The following is a 23335-nucleotide window of genomic DNA, read 5'->3' as shown; positions in this document are numbered from 1 at the left end:
TTGCTTATATCACAAAAGACTTCAGTTGTTTTTTCCCTTCTAAAAGAAAACAGGGTATCATCAGAGCATCACCAAAGTAGCAGAATGCTAATTAGAGAAGCATTCATTTTGCTTATGATAAAAAAAGCCATCATTATTCAGTAAAATAACAGAACTGTTTCAAAGAGCTTTTTTCACATTATCTTAGAGCCTTATGTATTTCTAGAACTAGAGATACACTGAAATATTTTGAAAAGTGAAACCAGTTTAGGTATTATTTGAACAATCGTGTATGCGTGTGTGCCCATGGAACAACTCCACCTATGTTTTAGTATATCCAAAACAGTTCACGTGCGTATATGCAGTTTCACTGAGATTTTACTTGTCTGAATAAGACCCATTCTTTGTTTACCACTTTTTATTCTTTTTTTTTTCCTCCCCCAATTACAGGCAGGAAATAAAAAGAAATGCAACTCTTTTATGTAAAGTAAATCCATCTGGATGTTTGCTGCATCCTATATTATAAACTTGTGATCCCCAACCAGAATGAGTTATAGTGAAGCTGCAGGCAAAATTGTCTCCATATACCACAATCCATTATCCCTGTCAAGTTAATGTTCCATGTTGAGCCATATGGCGTGGGTACACACTCAACAAAGGAAATTCCTTAAACTTGTTATAATCAGCACTTACAGTCATCCAAAAAAACTGACACAGCTTTATTGTGTTTTGTGCATTTCAGTTGATATCCATGACAAAAAGAGGAAGCTTCAGGAAGAAGTGGGAAGGGAGGAGTGTGGGGGGGTAAAGTTGCAGTAGTAAAAGGGGGGAGGGAGAGAGACTGTACATTTCATAATTACACATTTTCCTTAGCAAGTGATTTTCAATTACAATGAAGCTCAAGGCTCCTGACACTGATACACTGAACCAGATTAACAAATAAATGAAAACCCTACCTCGATACCTCATATTCAGTGCACTTAAGAAATCCTATAGTTTCAAAGTGCCTGACTCACGTAAAGATTCTCAATTAAAAAAAAAAAATTTGAATCATTTTTATTCCTGACTTTGGAGAAAAGGTTTTCCTTCAGCTGTTGTATAATTACTACAAATTTAACAATCCTTCATTAACAATACAGTAATTTAACTAAAATATCTTTCTATGCATTAAGCATAGGTCACAGATGAATTAAGGACTCCCAGAAGCCTCTGCTACCTGGCACAGCCCATCACATCAAGCCTAAGTCAAGGTACAAGTAGAGCAGAACTTCATTCCAGCCCCCGCAGTGACAACAATAAAACGCTGAGAAAACACACTATCAAATACTGAACTCAGCATCAATTTCTGTTAATTACAGCCTTGTCAGCAACGTGATTATTCAAACAGCTCATGCAAATGTTAATGAGTCCTTATTTGCATATTTATTTTTTCCTTTGTTGAAATGTCATTGATTATTACATTCTACAATGATGAATGCTGCTGATGATGTGCTCTGATATGTAATTAGTCATTAAGTGGAATGAATAGATCAATTATGAAAAAGGAGTGAGATTAAGAAATATCAAACAAGACCGCCCAATGTAACTATAGAATTTTTTTTAAAGGAACTAAAATAATTTCTTGGCATTTAAAGTGCAACATCAGTAGTTTTCAATAAATAAACTACTACTTTTCTGAGGTTAAATAAGATCTTCCACATGCACTGCTACTTTGATAATCTAATTACAATAGCAAAGTGCTTTTGTAAAGCAATAAGAATTCTGCAGAGTAATACACAGGTTTGGGGGGCTGGTCCCCCCTCATGTGTTTTTTTTTTTTTTTTTTTTTTTTTGAGGGGGTTTTTGTGTTCCCCCCTTCCCCCCCCCCCAAGCACAACACAGACTATCTGGTCCTTTACCAGAAATGAAAAGATGGTGAGTACTTGCAGCAACTCCACTTTGTTCTGAAGGCAAAGGCTCGGCTGCCTTTTGCGACTGCCTCTGCTCTAACTATCCAGCCAGCACTCGCTATTTGCGGATGAAGGGGAAATAGGAGAGAGAAGGAAGGAAGGAAAAAAAAAAAAGCCAACAAAAACCACATTACTGCAGACCAGATGGGAACATTCCACATGACCAAACCAATCAATCACCTCGGTGGGGCGCAGGTGCAGCACAGCCGTGGAGCAACACACCATTTCACAGTCTATCGGGCACAAACACATGGTCACCAATCAATGGCACCCCGAGGACCTGGGGGGGCTCTCTCGAGCCTTACTGGTCCATGCCTGATGACTTCATAATCACACATCATTTCATTCACTGGAGGATACGAACCAGCATTCTAATAACCTTCCCTGGAACCTGCCACGTCGCGCATATTAATAGAGCGCTGGGAGAGCTGCGGCTGCCTTCCTGCTGCAGCCCGAGCAGGGCGGGTGAGGAGGAGGCAACCTGGAGCTGAGAACTTCTGCTTCAGACCAAGATCAATGGCAACATCGCTCCTCTCGCTGAAATAAACTGTGTATAATGCTCACGCCTTCCGCACAGTGACTGTTAAACAATAGGAGGCGAGCCGAGAAAAAGGACATAGCAGGAAGAAAAATCAATGGAAGAATGTGCTTCTGCATGTGGTGATGTGTTAGATAAAATTCTGCAATGAGCAGAACCCCCATTAATGAAAAAATCAAAGTTAAAGCTATACAGAAAATCTATATGCTTTCCAATGTGCCTAATGAAAGAAAGGGTTTCATTTCTTTTTGAAGCAAGCATCATAGATGAGGTTTAAAGCAAGTACAGAGAATTACGCAACTTGACATGTTCAGGCCATATTTAGACTTGAATCCGAGCACTGTTTTTGACTAGATTTTGGGAAAATTTGCAAATTACAAATGTTCATTTGCGTTTGTATTCCTGATGACTTAGGAGCATAATACACATTACTGAGAAAAGGATATGGAGGAATTTTGGCCAGAGTTTATCACACTGTAACATTACACACTGTCACTGTTAAGAAGATACTCAGGAAACAGATGTGATAGAGTGCATCACCTCTTGCCATTACATTTTGCTTTGGGGCTAGAAGTCCAATGAGTTACAAGTGAAATGTAAAAAAATTGAACTATTAATGTGCTGTTTTCAGGTGTAGAATTCTGCAAGCACCCAGGTAGTTCGGACTCAGCCATGGGATATCAAAGCCAAGAGCATAGCCTTGCTTTTATTAAGTTGAGTATATAAACAGCAGAGACTTTGAATTATACATTTAAATCATGCAAGTTTGATGTGCAAACCACATCAACTTTTATGCTTTCAGGCATAAACTCCTGAGAACTACTTGGAGAAATAACTGAGTCCTGTAGTCCAAAAACTGCACGTGACAAAAACAGACTCACTGCTGTTGGACAGCAGAACACACAAGGGTTAAAGAACAAACACGAGTAACATCAAAGAAATATTCACCTCCTTTTGCAGAATATATGTTGACCAACAGCAGTTCAGAAAGCGTTCCCTCTCACCAGAATGCAAAACCCATTAATCAATAAATCATTAAATTAGGGGCCTGATACCCAGTTCTATTCTGGGCACTTACAGAATGCTAATTACTGGCATAGCTGGGGAAACACACAGTGTTAAGACCAGAATATATTCTTTAGTACAGTAAGTTTTAGATTAAATTCAGCTTTTTATTTTCAAAGCCAGTGGAAAAAAAAATCAAAACTGCAATCTAATGAATTAAGTACTAATATTAGTCACACTTCATATGCAACATGAGGGCAAGCTGATGGCTGTGCTACAAGACTTGACATTGCCTTTTCAAAGACAGAAACCTAACAGCTGGGGACATTCACAACAGAAAGGACTAAGATAAATTTGACAAAATCTCATCCAAATTGAAAAAAACACACCACGCTTGAGAAAGCTTGAAGTTACCTGTCAACATTAAGCACTAGGGAGAACAAGGGGACAGTTAGCACAAGTGTGCAGGCCAGTCTGAGCATCTCACCTGTTTTCCCTGTGTGAAACACTACCTGAGCAAACCCAAGGAAGCACATGCAAACTGTAAATCCCTGTGCTTTATTGCTTCTGTGTCAGCAGTCATAGGTACGCCCAGATATTAAACCTCCTGTGGTCATTAGACAAAACTGAGCCTCTTTTCTCACTTACTAAGGTGGGAAAGGAGTGAGGTTTTACTTTTGCTTGTGATATTATACCTAAAGAAGCTAAGACAAGGTGATGGCTCAGCTCAACACATGGAAACTAGAGCATAAAAGATAAGATTTGTAAGAGAAACTTCTAAAGAAAGAGTTCTATAAGATAGCAAAAGGTACTAGTACTTGCTAGCAAGAGGATTTCTAAAAAAAAAAAAAAAAAAAAGGCATGAAATGTACCAGAGAAGAGTAATTTAAGTGAACTTCTGAAAACAATTTAAAAGAAATGCATGGCACAAGTACCAGGAATCCAATATTCAGGATATACAAATTATAGCATAGACTGTAAGGACATCAAGAAAACAAAAAAGGATTTTAACTAGTTTATTCAAATAAATGAGGGAGCTGGATTGGAATTTTAATCTGTAAACAAAACAATACACAGTTCCTGAGACATTTCCTTGAGCAAAGGGCTCCTGTGAAGATGTGCTTATACTATGATTCTTATCCCTAAAATATAGAGAAACAAAATTGAGCAAAACATGACATATAACTCACAAGTGTATCATATATAAACTAATAAAAACTATTTTTAAGATGCTGCTTTGATTTATTCACTCAGTAAAACTAGAGAAGCAGCAGCACTGTGTTTGGAAAACAGAGACACAAGTTAATGAGTAAAACAGTTACCAAAATTTCATCATTGGAGCATAATGGTAACTGGCTACACAGTTAACATGAAACAGCTTTCTGTAAGAAGCATTCACTTACAACACCAGAAATACAGCAAAATTAGTATTTATAATAGCGGTAGAAATATGCCAGAACTAGCTTATGACAGTTGATAGCTAAGACAAAGAATTTTACAATTTTGTGACTACAAACGGGTTAATAAGACAAGGTCAACAAATATATTACCATTATAAGTAAAAGATAATCATTTGCTGGGTATTTAAAAAAAAGCTTTACAAAATACATACAACAATTAAAATGACAAAACAAAACCATAGCTACAATTACATATACATTTCCCTCAGTAAATTCAAATCTTAAATATTCACATCCAAAGAAAATCTGTAACATTACTAAGAATGCTCTTTAACTACTATAGAAACATACAAACCCAGTTAAAACTAATGCTTCTAAGTTTAGATATGAGCTACTACTTCACTGGTCCCTTTTTTACCTTATCATCTATACCAACATTACTCCATCCATGGTCAACAGAAACTACTCTTTTTCTGTTTTGCTTAACTGCATACCTTACGGTCAGCTGTTAGTATCAATCTGTCTGATTTCCATTCGAGCCCCACAGCTAGATTCATTACAAAAAAAATAATAGGAGTATTAAATCTTGGGCAGGCATAACTGGCTTTGATTTCAAAATAAGTATTTCTATTACTCATCACACTGCACTTTCAGGTATTACATACAATTTTCATACCAATACAATTTCTTCAGTGTGACACACTCAAGAGCTGCCAGTAACCAAAGTAGCAGATAGTAAAAAAAGCTTAAAAAAAAATTAAAAAGCTAATAAAAGCAAAAACTTTTAATGAGAAAGAAACATTCCGGAAAAGGACTAAGAAAGCATCCTCCATCAGTTAAAGTCTCATTGCAAAGAAGAGCTGAAGTTACACTGAGACTAATATAAAAAAAGTAAAAAGTACAAGGAACATTTTTTTAATGTTTTATTATAATATATACTGAGTTGGTTGGTTCTTAAAAAGAGTTGATACCTTTTATATTCTCAACAAAAAGAAGGATTTTTACATTACAATAGATATGGTACCTATGCTACTCAGAGATGTTCCCTATTTGAAAGCTGTTCTTGGCAATGAATTATTATTTTTTTTTTTTTTTTGGAATAACTCTCCTTCTTACAGAAAACAATAAACACAAACAGTAATGGCCCTGAAAAAATAGGGAGGAAAAAAAAGTCTGTGGAAAACTGTTTATTTAGATTTGTCTTCCAAACCTGAAAATAAGTGATCAGCTCTTCTGGCAATGCTTATTTAAGCAAAAAAATGAAGAAGGGTAACAGGACAGAAAGGAGAAAGGCAGCATGAGTCCGAAAAGGATTTTCTGTGTGCTAAAGTGGATGAAATACAGCCATCCAGTAATTCAGTTACATTTCTGTCCCCTTTTTAAGTCACTGCAATAGTCTAGTCAAGAAGAATAGGAGGATTTTCTTAAAGGGAGGGAGTAACGAAGGCAAACAGCTACCTCTTCCTCCAGAACATCGTAACAATAGATATTGAACATGCTACAAAGGCAGTTACAGACACCGTTCTTCACTGATCACATATGAATGATAAAACAACAACACATACATATTGTCAGAAAGACATACATATTGTCAAAAAGACAATGAAAAGCAAAGAGGAAGGAAGGACAGGAAAACAAATAGAATAAGTAAGAAAAAAAAATGAAGAAAACTCAACGTTTACTTGCTCTTTCCTAAGCCTTGCTGCTGACATACTGTTTCTGAAAATTTGCAAAAATAGTAAAGATGCATCTTAGCATAACAAAACAGTCAGTGTATTATTTAGTGTTAGACCACTGAATGGGAAAGCTGAAGAACTGGATATTAATTTAAGTTTACCTGTTACAAATTTTGATCCATTTAAAAAAACATAAATTGCATTAAATACTACAAACATCAGGATACATTTTAAAAATCTTCCTAGTATGGTCCCCCAGGCTCCCTATACCAAATTAATGGAACACTTTATGGAAACTGTTGACCAGATACCTATTTAGCATCTTGAAACTTTAGTTTGTATCACCAGCCGTCACTAACTCCATCTTATAGGCCAATACAACCAAAGAATATCCAAATTTAGACACAGTCAGGAAAGCCACGAAAATTAGTATTTTTTTTAATTTTTTTTTTTTTGTGTGTGTGTTTTGTTTTCAAGACAGAAAAGAGAAAAAAGGCAGGAACACATATATTAGATAGCATCCTGCAGTTACAACCACTTGACATGATTCTTGTAACAAATTAAGCAAAAGAAAGTTTAAAATGATACTGGCTTTTTAAAGCCAAACTGATCCTTTTTGTGCCTTACTTCTGATTTTGGTCAGCAGTAACCTTGGCATATGTACCCATATGATGTACCTCCTTTTCAAATTTTACTTCTAAACATAAAAATATAATGTGAAAAAGTTTGGATTTAGTACTTTCTAAACTGGTCACACAACATTAAGCTCAGATGGCTAGTCTAACCAAACACCCCTAGGGAGACAGAGTTACCCTTGAGGCTTTGTGAGCAGAAAATCTTGAGGCAAAGTGATTCATCATGTGTGGCAAGATGACTGTGACATCTAAAGCTTCTTGCCTTGAGCAGCATGGTACATGCTACAAGGGATCACACACATTCTGAAAAGCATCCACGGCACATCTCTGAAGCCTCAGTAAAAAGGACATGCTTTAAATAACAAAATACTGGACACTAAAAAAAGCCTATGTAAGTTTGTTGTTTCCAGTGGGAAAGTATGAAGTCCCCCCTCAGCATATGTGAACCCATACTGTTGTTCTAACCACAGAAATAAGCAATTTTTATTTTTTTTTTTTTTACCCCTTGAGTCTTTCAGTCTCCTCCAGTGTTATTACACCATAGCCTTGCACATTTGTTTAGACATTGGCCATCAATAAACGATCATTTTTCCCATTTAAAACTTTTTCCCATAATGGCTTTTATTATCCCCTAGTTTTTCTAATACAGAACACATTATTACACCTCCACTGCAGCATGAGAACAAAGAGTTTTGATCTTCCAGATCGAGCTTGCAGTCATCTGTCCTCCCAAGCAGGACACTTACCGTTCTACACGGCCCCCTGTTCAGAACAGGTACTTAATGACCACTTCTAAGACGCCAAAACACTTATGCCAGAACAGAAGCAAGACTTATCTACGTAACCCACCAACAGCACTGACCAGTAACAGAGAAAAAAAATCCTTGAACATTAAGAAAGCCAGATATGCTTTGAATTTCACGTCAGATGTTACGTCCAAGTAAGTGCCATGCAGCAAGTAACAACAGTACACTACCGTCAGATTTACAACTACTTTCATTATATTTAAGATGAAGGAAATAAACAGAAAATATACCTACTAAGAGCAATACATCTGCACAAAAATAAAAAAGGCCCTTAAAAGTCAGAAAAAGAAGAAAGCAGGAAAGCCAAGCCAGGTAAAGCCAGGAAAAATGCTGAAGGGCACCTGACTGCAGAGCCTGCTGAACTGCTGAGATGGAAGCAGCGTACGGATCCAGACAAGTGGATCCAAGGGACAAACATTAGAGGTTTAACTGCACAGTATAGCTACCACAAAAGTTATATTGTATAGATTCGAGGATACATGATTCTGTCCAGAATATACACATATACTGGACAGAAGTATTTATTACTATTGTGCACGTGGCTTAGTGCCAGATAGCTGTCAAACAATGGAACAACATCATACACTTGTTTGGCACTCCAGACTGAAATCATTGGGAAACATGTACTGTTTATAAATTGTCACTGAGAAATAAAAGCAGAGAACAAAAAAATTAAAGGAAATGCAGCCAAGCACCACAAAGACAAGCCCATCATCATTCCTCCTGCTACCACTTTCCATTATCAAATAAAATAACGCCCCAAGCCGTTAGCCACTGGGCAAGAAGAACGTCGCAGCGCAAGGTGAACCGAGCGAGGCATCGACTAGGAAATTCAGATCGTGCTCTCATAGCTTAAGAATCTGAATGCAGAAACGTGATACAAACTCAGATGCCTAAAAAAAAAAACTGGCACGTGGCCTTCTCAGCTTTGTTTTTTATGAAGTAATATTTTAAACACTAGTAACGCTAGCGACGTTTATCTTAAGCCTAAAAGCATCGGTCCCAGAAGATGTAAAGAACAGTTGTTTCAGCGATGGTAAAATATCTGAACAGATCTTTTACCACAGAACACAGCACTCCCAAAAAGCCGATCTCTCTCCTGTCATTGGGAGGAAAGATTTGATTCACTTCAGGCGAAAAGATGACATTTCCGAGTACAAATACAGATAGAACTATCACAGAAAATAAGAGTATAGTTTCTGATCCTCCGAAGCTGTATGAATTTCACTGTCTTCCATACTTGAAGCTCTGTAACAATACAACATGATTACCTGGAAATAAAAATGCCTCTAAAATTAAAGAAAAACAAAAATTCGAGAAAGTTACAAATATGGAAAAAAATCTCTTTTTTTTGACCAGTAGATAGAATATGAAGGTGTTCTAAATGATTTCTATGGTCTAACAAGCAGATGAGCTTCTGCAAACTCCTCATAAGTGTTAAGACAATGTGATCAGAATATTCTTTGCAACATTTTATAAGACAATGATACTTTTAAGATAAAGGACATTTCAAAGTTTGGTTCTGTAATGAACTTCATTTTCTTAAATTTCTGTTAAAGCAGGCTAATCTGCCTGTAGCTTATCTTTTCACTGGGAAATACCTGAGGACTCCAAATAAGTACATAAGTAAATAAAATCTAATGTGACAGCTTGTAATGGACTAGCAATTTGTGAAACAAATAAATGATGTCATAGGAAAAAGATTTGACTCTAGATACAAAATATTATTTACCCAAGATGATCAGTGAAGCAAAACTTTTCTTTGCTCTCATTATGCGGAAAATGTACTTAAAACTGTAGTACCATGATAAAAGAACATACAAGTACACTCTTTCATATCTCTTCAGAACTTTTTAAACGTGCTATGAATGTATTTATGCTGCAGTCATACACTCAGGTATTCAACGTACACCCCAGGGATCAGTCTTGAAGTTATAACTTCAACAGCGTTACCAAGTCATGCTTTATTCTTGAGTCCTTTGCCTTCTCTGCCCCTTTAGAAAGAGGAGAAATTTCAAGATGTTTTATTTGTACTGCATTTGTGCCTAAGTGCCAAGTTTATTATACAGGGCCCTATCACACTGGGAAGCAAACTAAATTTTGTTACAGCTATTGTGATGATAGTACTGTTTTTGCACATAGGTTGTACAACCCAAATTCCTTAGATGACAAATCTGACTAACCACAGAGCAAATTATTCGGGATTTTCCCTGCAGGATTTGCTAGTACAATGGGAACAGATTTTCCCCGCTTCCTGTAGGATTGGTTTTTTTTTTTTTTTTTCCCTCATCTGTATACTAAGCACAAGGAAACAGTCCCAGGAAAACAAACAGGAACCATAAATCCCAGCCATCGAATCTCAGATGCCGTCTGCCAGACACGCAGCAGGTAGGTGAGAGGACAGGAGAGAGAAAGTCCAGAGAGCCCCCCGCAGGTTCCTGGCACAAGCTAAGCCACTAGCAGCAGACCAGAAAAGGAGGGCAGGTGGTGGCGGAAGAAGGTCGCAGGTACTGCGAGCAGACTTCCCAACAGAAGCACACGGGTGTGTTCTAAGGGTAGCCTGAAATACACAGATGAAAGGAACAGATACACAGCTTCCATCATCTGTTCAACAGCTAAGAAAATGCATGGCGATGTGATTCAGTTACCACAACTGGATCATGGCCACTGCTGTCCAGCAGTGTGATGCTGTTTAAGTCATAGGATCACAGAATATCCTGAGTTGGAAGGGACCCACAAGAAGCATCGAGTCCAACTCCTGGAGTTCCAGCCACTTGAGGACAATACTATACACAACAATTGGATTGACAGTCATTTCCAAGAGGAAAAAAATGCTTCTTGTGGACAAAGTTAAGGAAGAACAGGAGAAAAAAACTCAAAGAAGTAAAAAGCAAGACTCCATACAGATAAAAAATTTGCAGGACACGTGACAGAAACCACAAGCTCATCATTTGCTCTCCTTCATCAGGTGACTGGGAGGCAGTGAGCAGCTGAGGCATACCCTACTGCTTAAAGAGCCCCATGTGAAACAAGGTACATACGAATTCTGTTCCTGAGAGCTTTCCTCAACAGAACATCAGCCAATAGTTCGCACTTGCACCCAGCATTTGAATGGGCACATTAATAAGAACTTCAAAGGAAGAATTGTTTGTAGTAAACGTACAAGATGATTTTGTGCACTCGGTTCTCAGCTATCTTTAAAACTGACGAAGAACTCATGGCCAGAGCTCAGCAGCTCTAACAAAGACAGTAGAGTCCATCTCAACTTGCTTCTACAGCAAGTGCTGTCATTTCTTTCCCATTTCAATTAATCATTATTTATTTATTTATTTCACTGTTGAACATAAGGCCACTGGTTTCTTTAAAGGAATCACAGCAGTAGGAATCCCATCAGTTTCTTTAATCCTGTATATTTACCTGTATCCTGGTCAAGCTTCTACACATAAGGATAACGAGGCTTGTAGTTCTCAAATAACAAAGCTTGTAGTTCTCAAAACAACCCTGCATCTGGATGCCTAAGAAATGACTGCTCGGAATTTTCAGCTCACTTCCTGAGATACATACATGCATTAGAGTGACAGAAGCCAAACGCTCATTTGAAAGCAACAGTGCTGTTCGCCTTCAGAAAATCATAGAGACAGCAGCCAGCAAAGCCTTGCACATAAGGCAAGATCTCACCATCACTTAACACAAGTGATGATGATGTATGAAGAAGAGATGCACATTTCTCTGATCTTCAGCACGTTTCTGTTGTATGAAAACCTTGCACTTGCTTTTCAGAAAGCAAACTTTGGTGCAATACCGAAGTGGAAGTGTCCAGATATTATATTTGAAGCATTGCACACCTGCACTGGTTTATAAGTCTAGAGAAAAGTGCAGTGGCCTCTCACAAAACCAACAGTATTACAGGCCCTATACCAAAAGGTATGTAAAAAATAAAATTTTATCTGTTGAGCAATGGCTTGGTCAATTTCATCCTTTTTGCTTTTCCCTCTGAGGTCTCTATGTATCTAAACAAAGCCAGGTTTCCAGCAGCAACAAACATTTGACTCACAAAAACCAAGTCTCTAAAGAAAACTACTAACAACTTTAAATATTAATGCAAATACTATAATGCTCCAAATCACAAAAGCCACTTGTTTTGGCACAAGCAGCCTAGTTACAACATCTTGGTTGATCAGTTCAGAATTTAATCGCTGGACAGAGCCTGCTGAATTTGTTAAAAACTGGACTGCTAGCAATTGACAGGCTACAGCTACATGCACGCGAGAATGAAAAAATAATGGCATGAAATAGAGATCAAGTAAATGATTTGTATGCACCTGGCGATGAACAAACATCTTCATTGCAAGACAAAGACAAGCCATGAAAAATTACAAAATTATCTTTTAATCACCAATGAGCTTTCTACAGTCTCTTATTTGAACAGAGTAATAGTTATTATGTAGATCCCTAAGCAAGTGCCTCATGGGGAAGTTACATCACCAGTACAGGAAAGAAACATCCCCTCCTCCCTTGTCCCTAGAAAGGAGCTTGGCACCTTCAGACAGACTGAAATTTAAAATCCTATGGCTTCACCCAGCTGATCCCATCCACTGGAACACATCTACAAGAGCCCAAGGATAGTAAGAACCACAGGAGAGAAATATGCCCTTTCAGCATTTCATGCACTGATGAGCCTTGTAACAGATAAACATACCCTACAGGAGCTCAACTGACATGTTATAACAAAGAGGAAATGCAACACTTAAAATTTTCATCAGATTACTATTTATTCCTCTTTTCAGAGTCCGAGTACACTGTGAATAAATGAACATTCAACGTATCAGATTGTGTTAGCTAAAAACCACGTTTCTCAGTATAATTTTCTCTAAACTAAAATATTTCAACATTTAAAAACCACGGACTTGCACATTTAAATTCCCAGACCAACAATTCAGAAACAGTACGACAGAAATTTTAGTTTTAGCTGTAAATGAAACCTTTTCAAAGATGACATTTCATCTTCCTCTGACACAACACTAGGTCGCAGTTTTTTCCTGTTACCGTATCACACACACAGTACCACTGCCAACTGCTAACCAGAACCCCAAGTTCTGCTTGGAGGAGATGCTGGAGACCTGCAGAGACTCGGAGTCCCGGTACAGCACCTGGGCACTGGCAGCATCCAGTGAAGAGCCACCACCATCTCTTCCTAGCACAGCGTTAAACAGTACAAAGGATTTTCAAGGACAGACTTCCACACATCCCTGAAAGAAAACCTGTTTATTTCCCCTTGAACCACAGCATTGCAGACTAAGCTTGAAAACGACTCCCACACTGATTTAGAGATTTTCTCATCTTCTCAACTTGCACAATACCAACCCTACTGGTTAAGGATAAAGCGCCTGAGCACTTGGGCATATTTGCAAATTCAGTGCATCACTGACAGGGAGCCAGTTCTGCACCTGCTCACCCCTTCACCTTCTTGCCCTCGAAGCACAGCACCTCGCCGCTGCTGAAGGCAGCCAGCGGCCCAGCATGCCGCTTCCCACGAGCGGCCGCAGCTGAGGTGAGCCCAGGCAGGCAGGGAGGCAACTGTGGCCACGCACCTACCTGGCAGAGCCACACCTGAGCACCACCTGAGGAGGTTCGCTCCTGCCCCGCTGCCACAGCTGCTGGCTAGGAAGAAGATGGAAATCTCGAGGGGGAGAGAGTACAAACGGACACCTGCTACAGCGGAACACAAAGGACACAGCGCTCTGCTGCATCTGTGGGAAGCCTTGAGGTATTAGTGTATTTAAAGAAGTGTTAGGAAGGCTATTTGATTGAAATATTACTGTAAACAGAAGGGGAAATTAAGCTTAACACACACTCTTGTGAACAAAAACCCAAGGGTAAAAATACCCTGCACTTAGCACTGTCACTAAATGACTGTGTAATTTAATTTCCCAGAAACCCATTAGCTTTCACAGAAGGAAAATGAAGAGCAGATGAGAGCAATTCTTTGGTGTGAGCAGAATTTATTTAATGTAATACCTGGGGAAAAAAAATAATAATAATCTGAAACTGAACCAACAGATATGAAACATCACAACTCTATAAAGCTGCAGACTACGGCAGCACAGGCTGCTCCGTGCTGGCAGCACACAGGATGCCACACCTGAGCTTTTACAGGTACAATCACAAGAAGCTGTCTCTGCCCAACATGCTCAGCCACAGGCAAAACCCAGCTGGCTGCACGGAAACCCCAGAGCAGAAGAACACACACTTCCCTAGCGTTAAGAAAAAAAAAAAGGAAGAGTAAAGGGGACAGCCTGAACAACTTAAAAATATCTTCCATCAACTTATTTGTGGAGATTTTATATATTCAGATTTGAACTAAATGATGAGTATAATTATCTGGAAGAAGGAAGAAATCACCAAAATTTAACTTAAAACATTAAGCTTTCATCATAAGCAACAAAATACTACAAGATTCACATTTGATTTTGGCTAGTCTAGAACACTATATAAAAAACAGTGCCAATCAAGCAGTTAAGCACACCAACATGCCCCCAAAATAAAGCAGACATTCTTAGAAGGAAAATTAAACATCAGTCTTACATTTACCAATTCATTTTATGAAATACTTTGGACAAAAACTAATTTACAATGAAGACACGCCTATCTGAAGCAACAAAACAGAGTTTTACTGGGGTGAAGCAATGGCAAGATCTACCTCTGGAAAAGGAGCCATGATGAATTACATATAGATGAATCTGCATAAAAATAGCCTGGGTGATTTTTTCCCTACTATTTTCTTCTTCTACAGATCAACTGAGGATACTTACATAACCCAAGAATGGAAGCATGTTCAGTCCTCGTATTTTTAGCTTCAATAATCAAGGCATTAAGTGATTTAATAAAATGTAAATATAATGCCATGAAATTGACTGATGCCACTTAATGTGAAGCAAAATTAGAAGAACTTTTTCCAGCAGGGGAAGTTTACAGCCTAATGGCTTGTGGTTCGCCTGTGTCTTAGAGTGGGAGACTTGTACCCCTAACTATTGTACCCATGGATGACCTTGTCAATTGCTGCATCTTCTCTAACAACAACTTTTTGCTGCACTCTTGGCTGCAGTAATATTTGACAGATAATTATGCACAATGTGAAGCTTATTAGCTATCGTTTTACAAGCTGTGTTCATCATACTGCCCTGCTCCTGTAAAACAGAATGAACTGAAGCACTTGTAATCTTTATCATGTCTTTATTTTGTCTTTTTCTTCTTTTAGCATTTGCCTTTCTTCCTAGTGAATTCTTCGAATTATGCAAAATATTCTTCTGACCATTTTCCAAGTTAACACTAATGTAATAAGTTAATAATGATGTGTATAAATTACTTCACATCAATCTTGCCATTACTCATGTCTCTAGAGATCATTTCCATTATGATGCCTTTTTTTTTTTTCCATGTGTTAAATTAGCAATGACTACAGAAAATGATTCAAAGAAACCTAACTATTATTTCGGACAAACACACGGTCTGCCAACTCACTGTTTGCACCTGCCCTCTCCCTTCCTGAAAGGTAGTTAAAACAGGATTCTTAGCAAAAAAATGTAATGGCATCATTCTTAATATTTGCCATTTTAATAATAATTTACCTTTGCTGGTTTCTTTCTATTGCCTTCACAAACATAAAATCATTTCATCTTAGGCTCTCTACAATTTCAAAATTCTTTTTACTGAAGTGCTACTGAGTTAAAAACAAAAAACAAAACAAAACAAAACCTAGCACTTCAAAAGATTGGTTAGCTCCTTAACTGAGAAAGAATTCAGATGCATACCTTCTTTTAATTGCATTTTACAGTTCAAAACCATCTCCTTTTACTGAGAACCATTCCCAAAATTAACGTTTAAATACTTGCATCACCCTTTCAGAACAGTATCAATACTCGAAAGCTCACAGATGTTTCAGTTATTTACCACATTGCTTCAGTGAAGTGCTTGTCACTCCACCCAAGCCAACTGGAGTGCTTACAAGTCAAGCAATAGATTTTACAATAAAAATTAGACATAGTAATTTCACTAGTTTGAAAGAAGCACTGACAGAGACACAACCATTCTTACACATCTGAAGAATGAGTCAAGCAAGTCAATTAACTGAACAGCAATGCTAAATCCAAACCCATCAAAATCCAGATATTGATTGCTCGTTATATAAATAACCCACAAAATGAATCTTTAGTCTTACAGTAACTCAAAAAGACACCTTCAAAACTTTCGTGGAATCTGGCCTCAACCCATCAAGCACCTTCCTTCTCCTGCCACCCTTCACGTGGCAAAATCTGAACCACTTATGACACTAATTATTGTAACAAGCTTCTACTCCCTCCATCATAAATACTGCCTGATATATGTCTTGATTTCCTTGCACTGTCAGCTCCTCCATACTCTTCATAGTGGTCAAAGAAATTATCATGGCTATAGCTAGCATGAAACAGAAGGCAGTTTGTTAGGAAGAGGAGCACAGTCACCACCTCATTAGAATACTAACGAGGTTAAGTGCTACAACATAAATGGATGATATGAAATACACTATTAACTACAACCTCTAGAGCTGGATCCACTAGTGCCAGTGAGTAGGTAAGGTCAGGAAGTTCCAAATGATCTACAATACTCTGGATGTGCCAGTCCCACACATTCAGAGTTTCTAATTATGACAGTTGCAAATTATCTCAGTTGACTGATCTTCTAAAATTCAATCCAATTAAACTGTAGAACAAGTAGATAACTAATGGGAAAACAAGGAAGTACACTTGAAAGAAAACTTGAACGAATAATCTCTTTCAACTCAAAGAGAGAGAATTCCACATTTTAAATTCAAGCTTATATTCAACCACCACCTTTTCACTCACCATCAACTAATTTTTTAATGACTTTTCGTCATGTACAGGCCTGTGGAACTGTTTAGTACACAAAAAACGGACATGGAGCACAGCATGTAAGTGCTTCGCTTTTATTCTTCCTATTCCTTGTGGAAAGGCACAAACACACAACGAAAGTCGACCACTTCTAATTCTCAAGAACAACTAACACAAAAACACTTGAAAGCTATATTCAGGAGCAATCTGTTTCCTTTCTTCTTAAGCAAAAGTAGAAGAGTTCACTATTACAAAGTTCAGGGAACAGTGCAACAGAAGATACAATATCATATGCTTGAAGGGTCCTGGCAAAAACTGACCTCTGCAAGTACAAAGTACTAAAAGGCAGCATAATTACAGAGGAAGGAATCCGGCCTCCTCGTGAACAGTTTTCTAAAATGTAATTAAACCAGAAAGTGTTGAATAAGCAAAGATTATCAAGTCTGGATGGAGCTGCAATACAACCAATATATCTTAGCCTGATTTCCTACGTATCTCTATGGATACTAACAGACTATGCTGGTGCCAAGAGAATTCAGTGGTTTTACTTGAAATACAAGCAACAGCCCTTCCTTTTTCATACTAACAAATCAACAGGATAATTCTGGAATTCATTAGTGAAGAACACTAACCAATCCAACATAATAGCTTCACTTCCTCCGCAAAACACTTCAAAAATATCTAAATGAATATGGAAATGCATCTTTCTGTGGCAAATTGTTCATTATTGAATCATTATCAACTCTTGTTAGACAAAATTTCTCTCTTTTGCAATGTACAAGATCATTAAAATGTTTGAGAGCTCCATCATGAAAGACAGTGGCACTTCATAATCCACTATCTCTTCAGGCAAATATGCTTACGGCTGAACATAATACACAAAATAACAACATCCCCTTGACACACAATTCTTTCTTTTAATGGTGCTCTTAAGCGTTGACAGCAATGGTGAAATACGTTGTTGCTCACTTCTTTTTTTTTATATATATAAATAGTTTTTAACTATTTCAGAGATGCATTTCAGTCACAATAAAATGGTGAGAAGGAGTGTGTCTTAGACCTGCAGTGTGGAACCCCAGGCACCCCATCACTCCTATTAGCCTACCGAGCTATTTCCTGTAAGGTCATCAAGTTTATATTCTAGGCCTCCAGCTCCTTTCAGCCTCTGAAGATTCAATGAAGATCAATCAAAGCACTTATCTAGTAACTAACAAAATAGATGTTTTCATTCTGTTGACAGAAATGCGTCTACAGCTCAATATGAACTGTATAACACTTTTTGTCTTAAAATAGCTAATGAGGAAATTTTTTCTTCTCAGTGATGGAAAAAAAAAACACACAACAGATACAGCTACTAAATAGGAAACTACTCCTCACTGTTTTTATGGATCTTTTCTTATTCCTCTCTCCAAACTTTCACCTTCAGATACTTCGCCAAAATTCATACTGTCAAAATACAATATACAAAGCTGCATACTATGCTGTAACATAACTAAAATTAACTGTTTTGCTATGACAAGGCAAAAAATGATGGGCAAAATACTTTTAAATTAACCTTTTAGAGTTTTGAGTTGCTAAACTTCTTAGAGGTATAGAATAAAAGCTTTCTCTAATTCTTTGCTGCATAGAGGAGGAAGTACGTGCTATTGCTTCAGCAAAACAAAATCCTTAAGAACAGCTAGCCATAAAGCATTACAATACCATTTCAGCTAACAGCTGCTGTAGGCAAGTGATTGACATACACACATCTTGCAATTCATTAATTCTCCCTACAAAGCAATCTCAATGGAGGCTTCTTTGCAAATCTCTACTAATGATGTAATTTTATTATGCCTAATGGAATCACCTAGTCATCTCTTCAATAAAATGGAAAAACTAGGAGGTTATAGTTGCACCACTGATTTTCTTTTTCTATTTAAAACATATATGGGTTAGAAATTATTCAAAAGGTAAGAACAAATAGCTTGCTTTTGGTAATATAACACAAAAATCAAACTGTGGTACTTATTTCTGTAAAACAAAATCAGTATCAGCTCCAAAGTCTCGAGCCATTCCATACACGCTACCCATCAAAATATTGGAAAGGCATTTGAGATATCTTGTCTTTTTAGTCTCCTGTACTAAAAAAAAAAAAAAAAAAGACAACATTTGAAATAGCATTGAGGTGGGCAGGGAAGAAAACTCTATTAAAATAAAAAATGGAAACTACATTTTAACCTTACTTCAGATATAAGAATCATTGATCAATTGACATGAACTCTTCCCATATACAGACTACAGAGACACTCATTTTAAATTACGTATTTTCAGGTTCGTGTAGGAAGGTTTAAATGAAATTCCGGTTTTTTAAATGAAATTCCGGTTTCAGCAGTAGCTTCACTTTGCCTCCATTTCAGAGAAAATTAAAGTAGTAAACAAAGATTGAGCAAAGTAGAAAGATTTCCAAAAGAAATTGCAGACCACCAGGATTTGGATTTAGGTAATCCACTTAGATTACCATGGCTATGTCTTAAAAGGACAATACCAAGATCACAAAATAGGTCATGTCTGCAAGAAGCAGAACATATAAGTGAAACAATTTCAAGTTTACAAATTCAAAACAAACATTCAGGACCACCGCTATGTTTAAAACACAAGGAAGACCATCCCTAGACCACATTTTGCCCAACAGTACGTATTTTGAAACTGACAGCTTCATGCTCCACGCTGGAATAAAGGTGAGGAGAGTTCCAGACAACCATCAGTACATTAATACGTTTCAGGTAACAATAGAATCCAGGCAAAGAAGCACTGAAAAAACATTCAATATCTAGGCCAACCATCTAATACATTTTTTTGGGGGGGAGTGCTTGGTTGTTTTTCCTGTTTCAATAGCAGAAAAAAAAAGTTGGGCACCCAAAGACCTGGAAGCAGTAACAATTTTTGCCCACCTAAAAAGGAGTTTGCAACTGTTTCTTAGAAGTGACAATGTTTCTAAGAAAACAAATAAAAATAAATAATTTAGAAAATGTAAATGAAAAGAGCTAATGTAGAGAGTTAAAAAGCTGGGGGTTCTCTTTTTTTGAGGTGCAAAAAATAAAGATTACTATTGGTGTCTTCGCAGCAAAAGTTAGAAATAACAGCTTTAAAATCACTTTGATTTCAGTAGAGAAATGCAAAAATCAAAGTGAAGTATATTAGCTGTCTAGATCAGCTTGAGAATATGTAGGTAGTTCTTTCTTCTAGAACATCAGACAATGGCCTTTATGAAGAATTCGCCGAACATTCAAATAATTCAACAGGAAAGTCAGTGTTGCTGTGAGAAACAAAGCAACTTCCAGATACTTGACATGTCAGGCCTAGACAAGGGGATGAAAAATGTCTCTTTCTGACCAAAGAGGCTTTGAGGGGATACTCGTAAAGAATTACCTACTTACCCATCAGATTTGAGTTCATGAAAGGTGTCGGGGACAATCCTTCATGGGGCCCTAATCGACTGTCATTCAAGTGATCACTGTAATGAGGACTGTCTGCAAAACCCTAGAGGAAAAAAAGACCAGAGTATTAAACAGATTATTTGGCAGCCCTGCTAATTGAGTGTAATGACACTTCCCTAATTAAATGTGCAGAGTCACAATTGGTCATTCATCACAAAAGTTGGCTTTGAGGTCTATCGCTCAGAAATCACTCTGCCCACATTTTACTTTCTATCCCTCTTTTCGTTCTCTCCATCAAAAATAAATCACCATTTCTTAGCAAGCTGTGTCCTCATAGAAAGTATTCCCAAAAATAGAATAATATTGAGATATATTGATGTATGAATCCTCCTAGATTTAAGTCACTAATCATTCTGAGAGTAAAATTGGTCTGAAGAAGTCACAACTGATTTTCCTTTTTTAAAATGTTTGTTTGCATTAACAAAACACCACAGTAAGAAGTTCAAAATGACTCACTGATGTTAGGAAAAAACGTTGGTGCAAATGCATAGAAATTCCATAGTTTCAGATTAATACACATTTTAACACTATCACGTTACTAAAGAGCACAGCTCACTGACAACAGGTTTACTTTCAAATACTGATCAAATAATTTTGCCATCTAATTTTCAAGGCAGCATTCAAACTGAAACACTGTTTTGCACTTTTCTAATATTGAGATAGCCAACTTAAAAGGCTGGAATGACCCTTAGGCAGTCTGGAAACACTGGCAGAAGAGACAGATAGAAAACACAGAAGCACAAGGACATGCATATTATCTAATTAAACCAATTACTTAAAGTTTCTTTTGTACAGTTCAAAATGCTTTCAGCTTTTGTGTATAAAGGCATGAATATGGTATTTGCCACTCAAGACTGCTCAGATGTGCACTGAATCACTTATACCATATCAAAACCTGACAGACTTAGCACTGAAAATTGCACCTCCTTTGTAACCGAAGTTTTGAACCACATTTTGTAAACCTTAGCTTACAATTCCTGATAATTCATTTCTTTAAGCCTCTTTAGACTAAAATCTAGAGAGAAATTCAAAGCTGGGGCCTAATTAAGGGACAGGGGGAAATTGCTCAGGCTCACAGCTACTAGAAGCCATCCCAAGTCCCCCGGGACTATAAAATCATCAATCACTGAACATTTATCATTTTTTCAGACCGCAGGCTCCCATTCAAGACAACATTAATGGGGCTGAAACAGGCCTCACTATCTTTGCAGGCGTGCTGTCAGTTCAACCAAAGGGCTAGTAACTGAGGGCTAAATAACTGTCAAATCATCACCAACTGCTTACGGATGCGTGTCACAACTCTTCCCACTATTCTGCTTTAAAAGTAATCTTCTGGGAGTCCCAGCTCCCAAATGAATCTTTGGCTGACTTTATCTACTTCAGAATCAGTGATACACAAGTGATAGGCATTCACGAACAGCCTTAGTGACATTTACAACTTGGTTATGACCACAAGGGTGTCCTCTGGTAAGCACGACCTAGCCCCGTCTGTCAGACGGGCAGCGTGTAGCAGCAGCTGCCTAGGAAATGGGGAGATGGAGTGGCTCCTAGCTAAGGTCACCACATGGCGTTGATTTTAAGTTGAAAGGAAACAAAAAAGAAATTGAACCTGCTGAATAAAGGAACAAAAGGGTGCAAACAGAGAACTTTATTTAGAAAACAAAACATACACACACACCCCCAAAAAAAGAAAACCCAACAAACTAAGAAGGACAGTATTAGTGAGGGGTAAAAGAATCTGTATCTCAAGCATTCGTGAAGCAGTGCCTAGATGAGCCCCAGAGACCTAAGTCTTCAGGAGATCTTTATTTACAAAATAAATATTTAAACTACTGAATATATTACAAGAGTAAGACTCATTTCACACACGGTTACACATCATGCAACACACTCAACCTAATGCACAGGATTAATAACGCTCTTCCCTAAATTCATATTGTACATTCTCTCATTCCCCTCAAAAATATTGGGATTCGAGAACTGGGTGGATGAGAGAACAGAATGCTCACCCTCCTACCATCAGACTTCCTTCAAACAACCCTTCACAGCACACTGTTTTCATACACCTTCTCCGTTCCCCAGAACGCACTTGTGTAAAATTATCAAAGCGTCCAAGCTGTATTTCTACACCAGTGGACAAATCAACTACTTTATCCGCCTGAAAAAAGCTCTAAGATGTCCTTCGTAACACTAAAAGCCACAGAAAACACTGGAACATTTACTATATGAGGAAAAAAAATTACTAACACACATGCAAGCACTATAGATAGAATAGGTTTTCAGTCTGTGTTATGCATTGCAAAATGTACACTCATGCTAAGTGTAACCTCTTCTCCGCCTCCTACGGTGGACCTACATACAGAGGTCTGAACTTGGCCACCATCCTTGACACCAGTTCCTCAGAGTCTTCATTATGAGTTACAAAGTATCAGCTCAAGCAGCAGTTTTTTGGCTGGGACTAGAAATCCTGCCTTGATTCCCACATATAACCCACCCACAGGAATACAAAATAATCACAAACACACACAGTTTTGATTTACCAAACTTCTGTTCCACTTCACAAAAGCAAATGAAGCCAATGAGAACAGTGCTAAGGACAATGATTTAAATTAGAGTTATTTCATAGCATTCTTCACATTCAAGCTGTGCTTCAAATAAAACTGCATTCCTGATACCATTTCTTGCTTTTACATCTGTACTGTTAACTTACATAATGAATAGCATAAAGTTCTACTGGAAAGAACTTTAGTCAACCAGAGATGAGAGTTTTTTGAGGGTTCCAATAGCTTCTAAAAAAGCTACTGGAAGCTTTTAGTAGTACAATCGGAGCTTAAAGGTTTGGGAAATATGATAGCGCAAACTGAAAATATATTTACTGCTTAAAAGAAAAATGCAGTTGAGAGCTTTAAAAAGTCCATCTGCTATAGCAACAGAAGACAGTGATTTATTAAAAGGTACATCCCACCTGTATGACTAAATTACA

At 37.6% G+C, this 23335-nt stretch overlaps 1 protein-coding gene and 1 long non-coding RNA gene across 17 annotated transcripts in view; both read right to left on the bottom strand.

Annotated features, from left to right (window-relative positions):
* The window catches only part of TCF12 (transcription factor 12), a 164076-nt gene that overhangs the window by 81132 nt on the left and 59609 nt on the right, over nt 1–23335 (bottom strand). For all 16 annotated transcript variants that reach the window (XM_080551795.1, XM_080551780.1, XM_080551778.1 and 13 more), the window contains one exon: nt 20293–20395. In XM_080551795.1, the coding sequence (XP_080407921.1) occupies nt 20293–20395 (103 nt within the window). The remainder of the gene's footprint in view (nt 1–20292; nt 20396–23335) is intronic.
* On the bottom strand, nt 1783–20286 carry LOC308176261. Its single transcript, XR_013938190.1, has 2 exons — nt 5366–20286; nt 1783–4613 (listed from the first exon to the last, which is right to left on the bottom strand). It is a non-coding gene; the product is annotated as an uncharacterized lncRNA (long non-coding RNA).

This window comes from Anser brachyrhynchus (assembly GCF_964034855.1).
Source record: "Anser brachyrhynchus genome assembly, chromosome: 11".
NCBI classification, from domain to species: domain Eukaryota; kingdom Metazoa; phylum Chordata; class Aves; order Anseriformes; family Anatidae; genus Anser; species Anser brachyrhynchus.
Note: the sequence above shows the minus strand (reverse complement) of the source record. Positions and strands in the feature narration are given on the sequence as shown.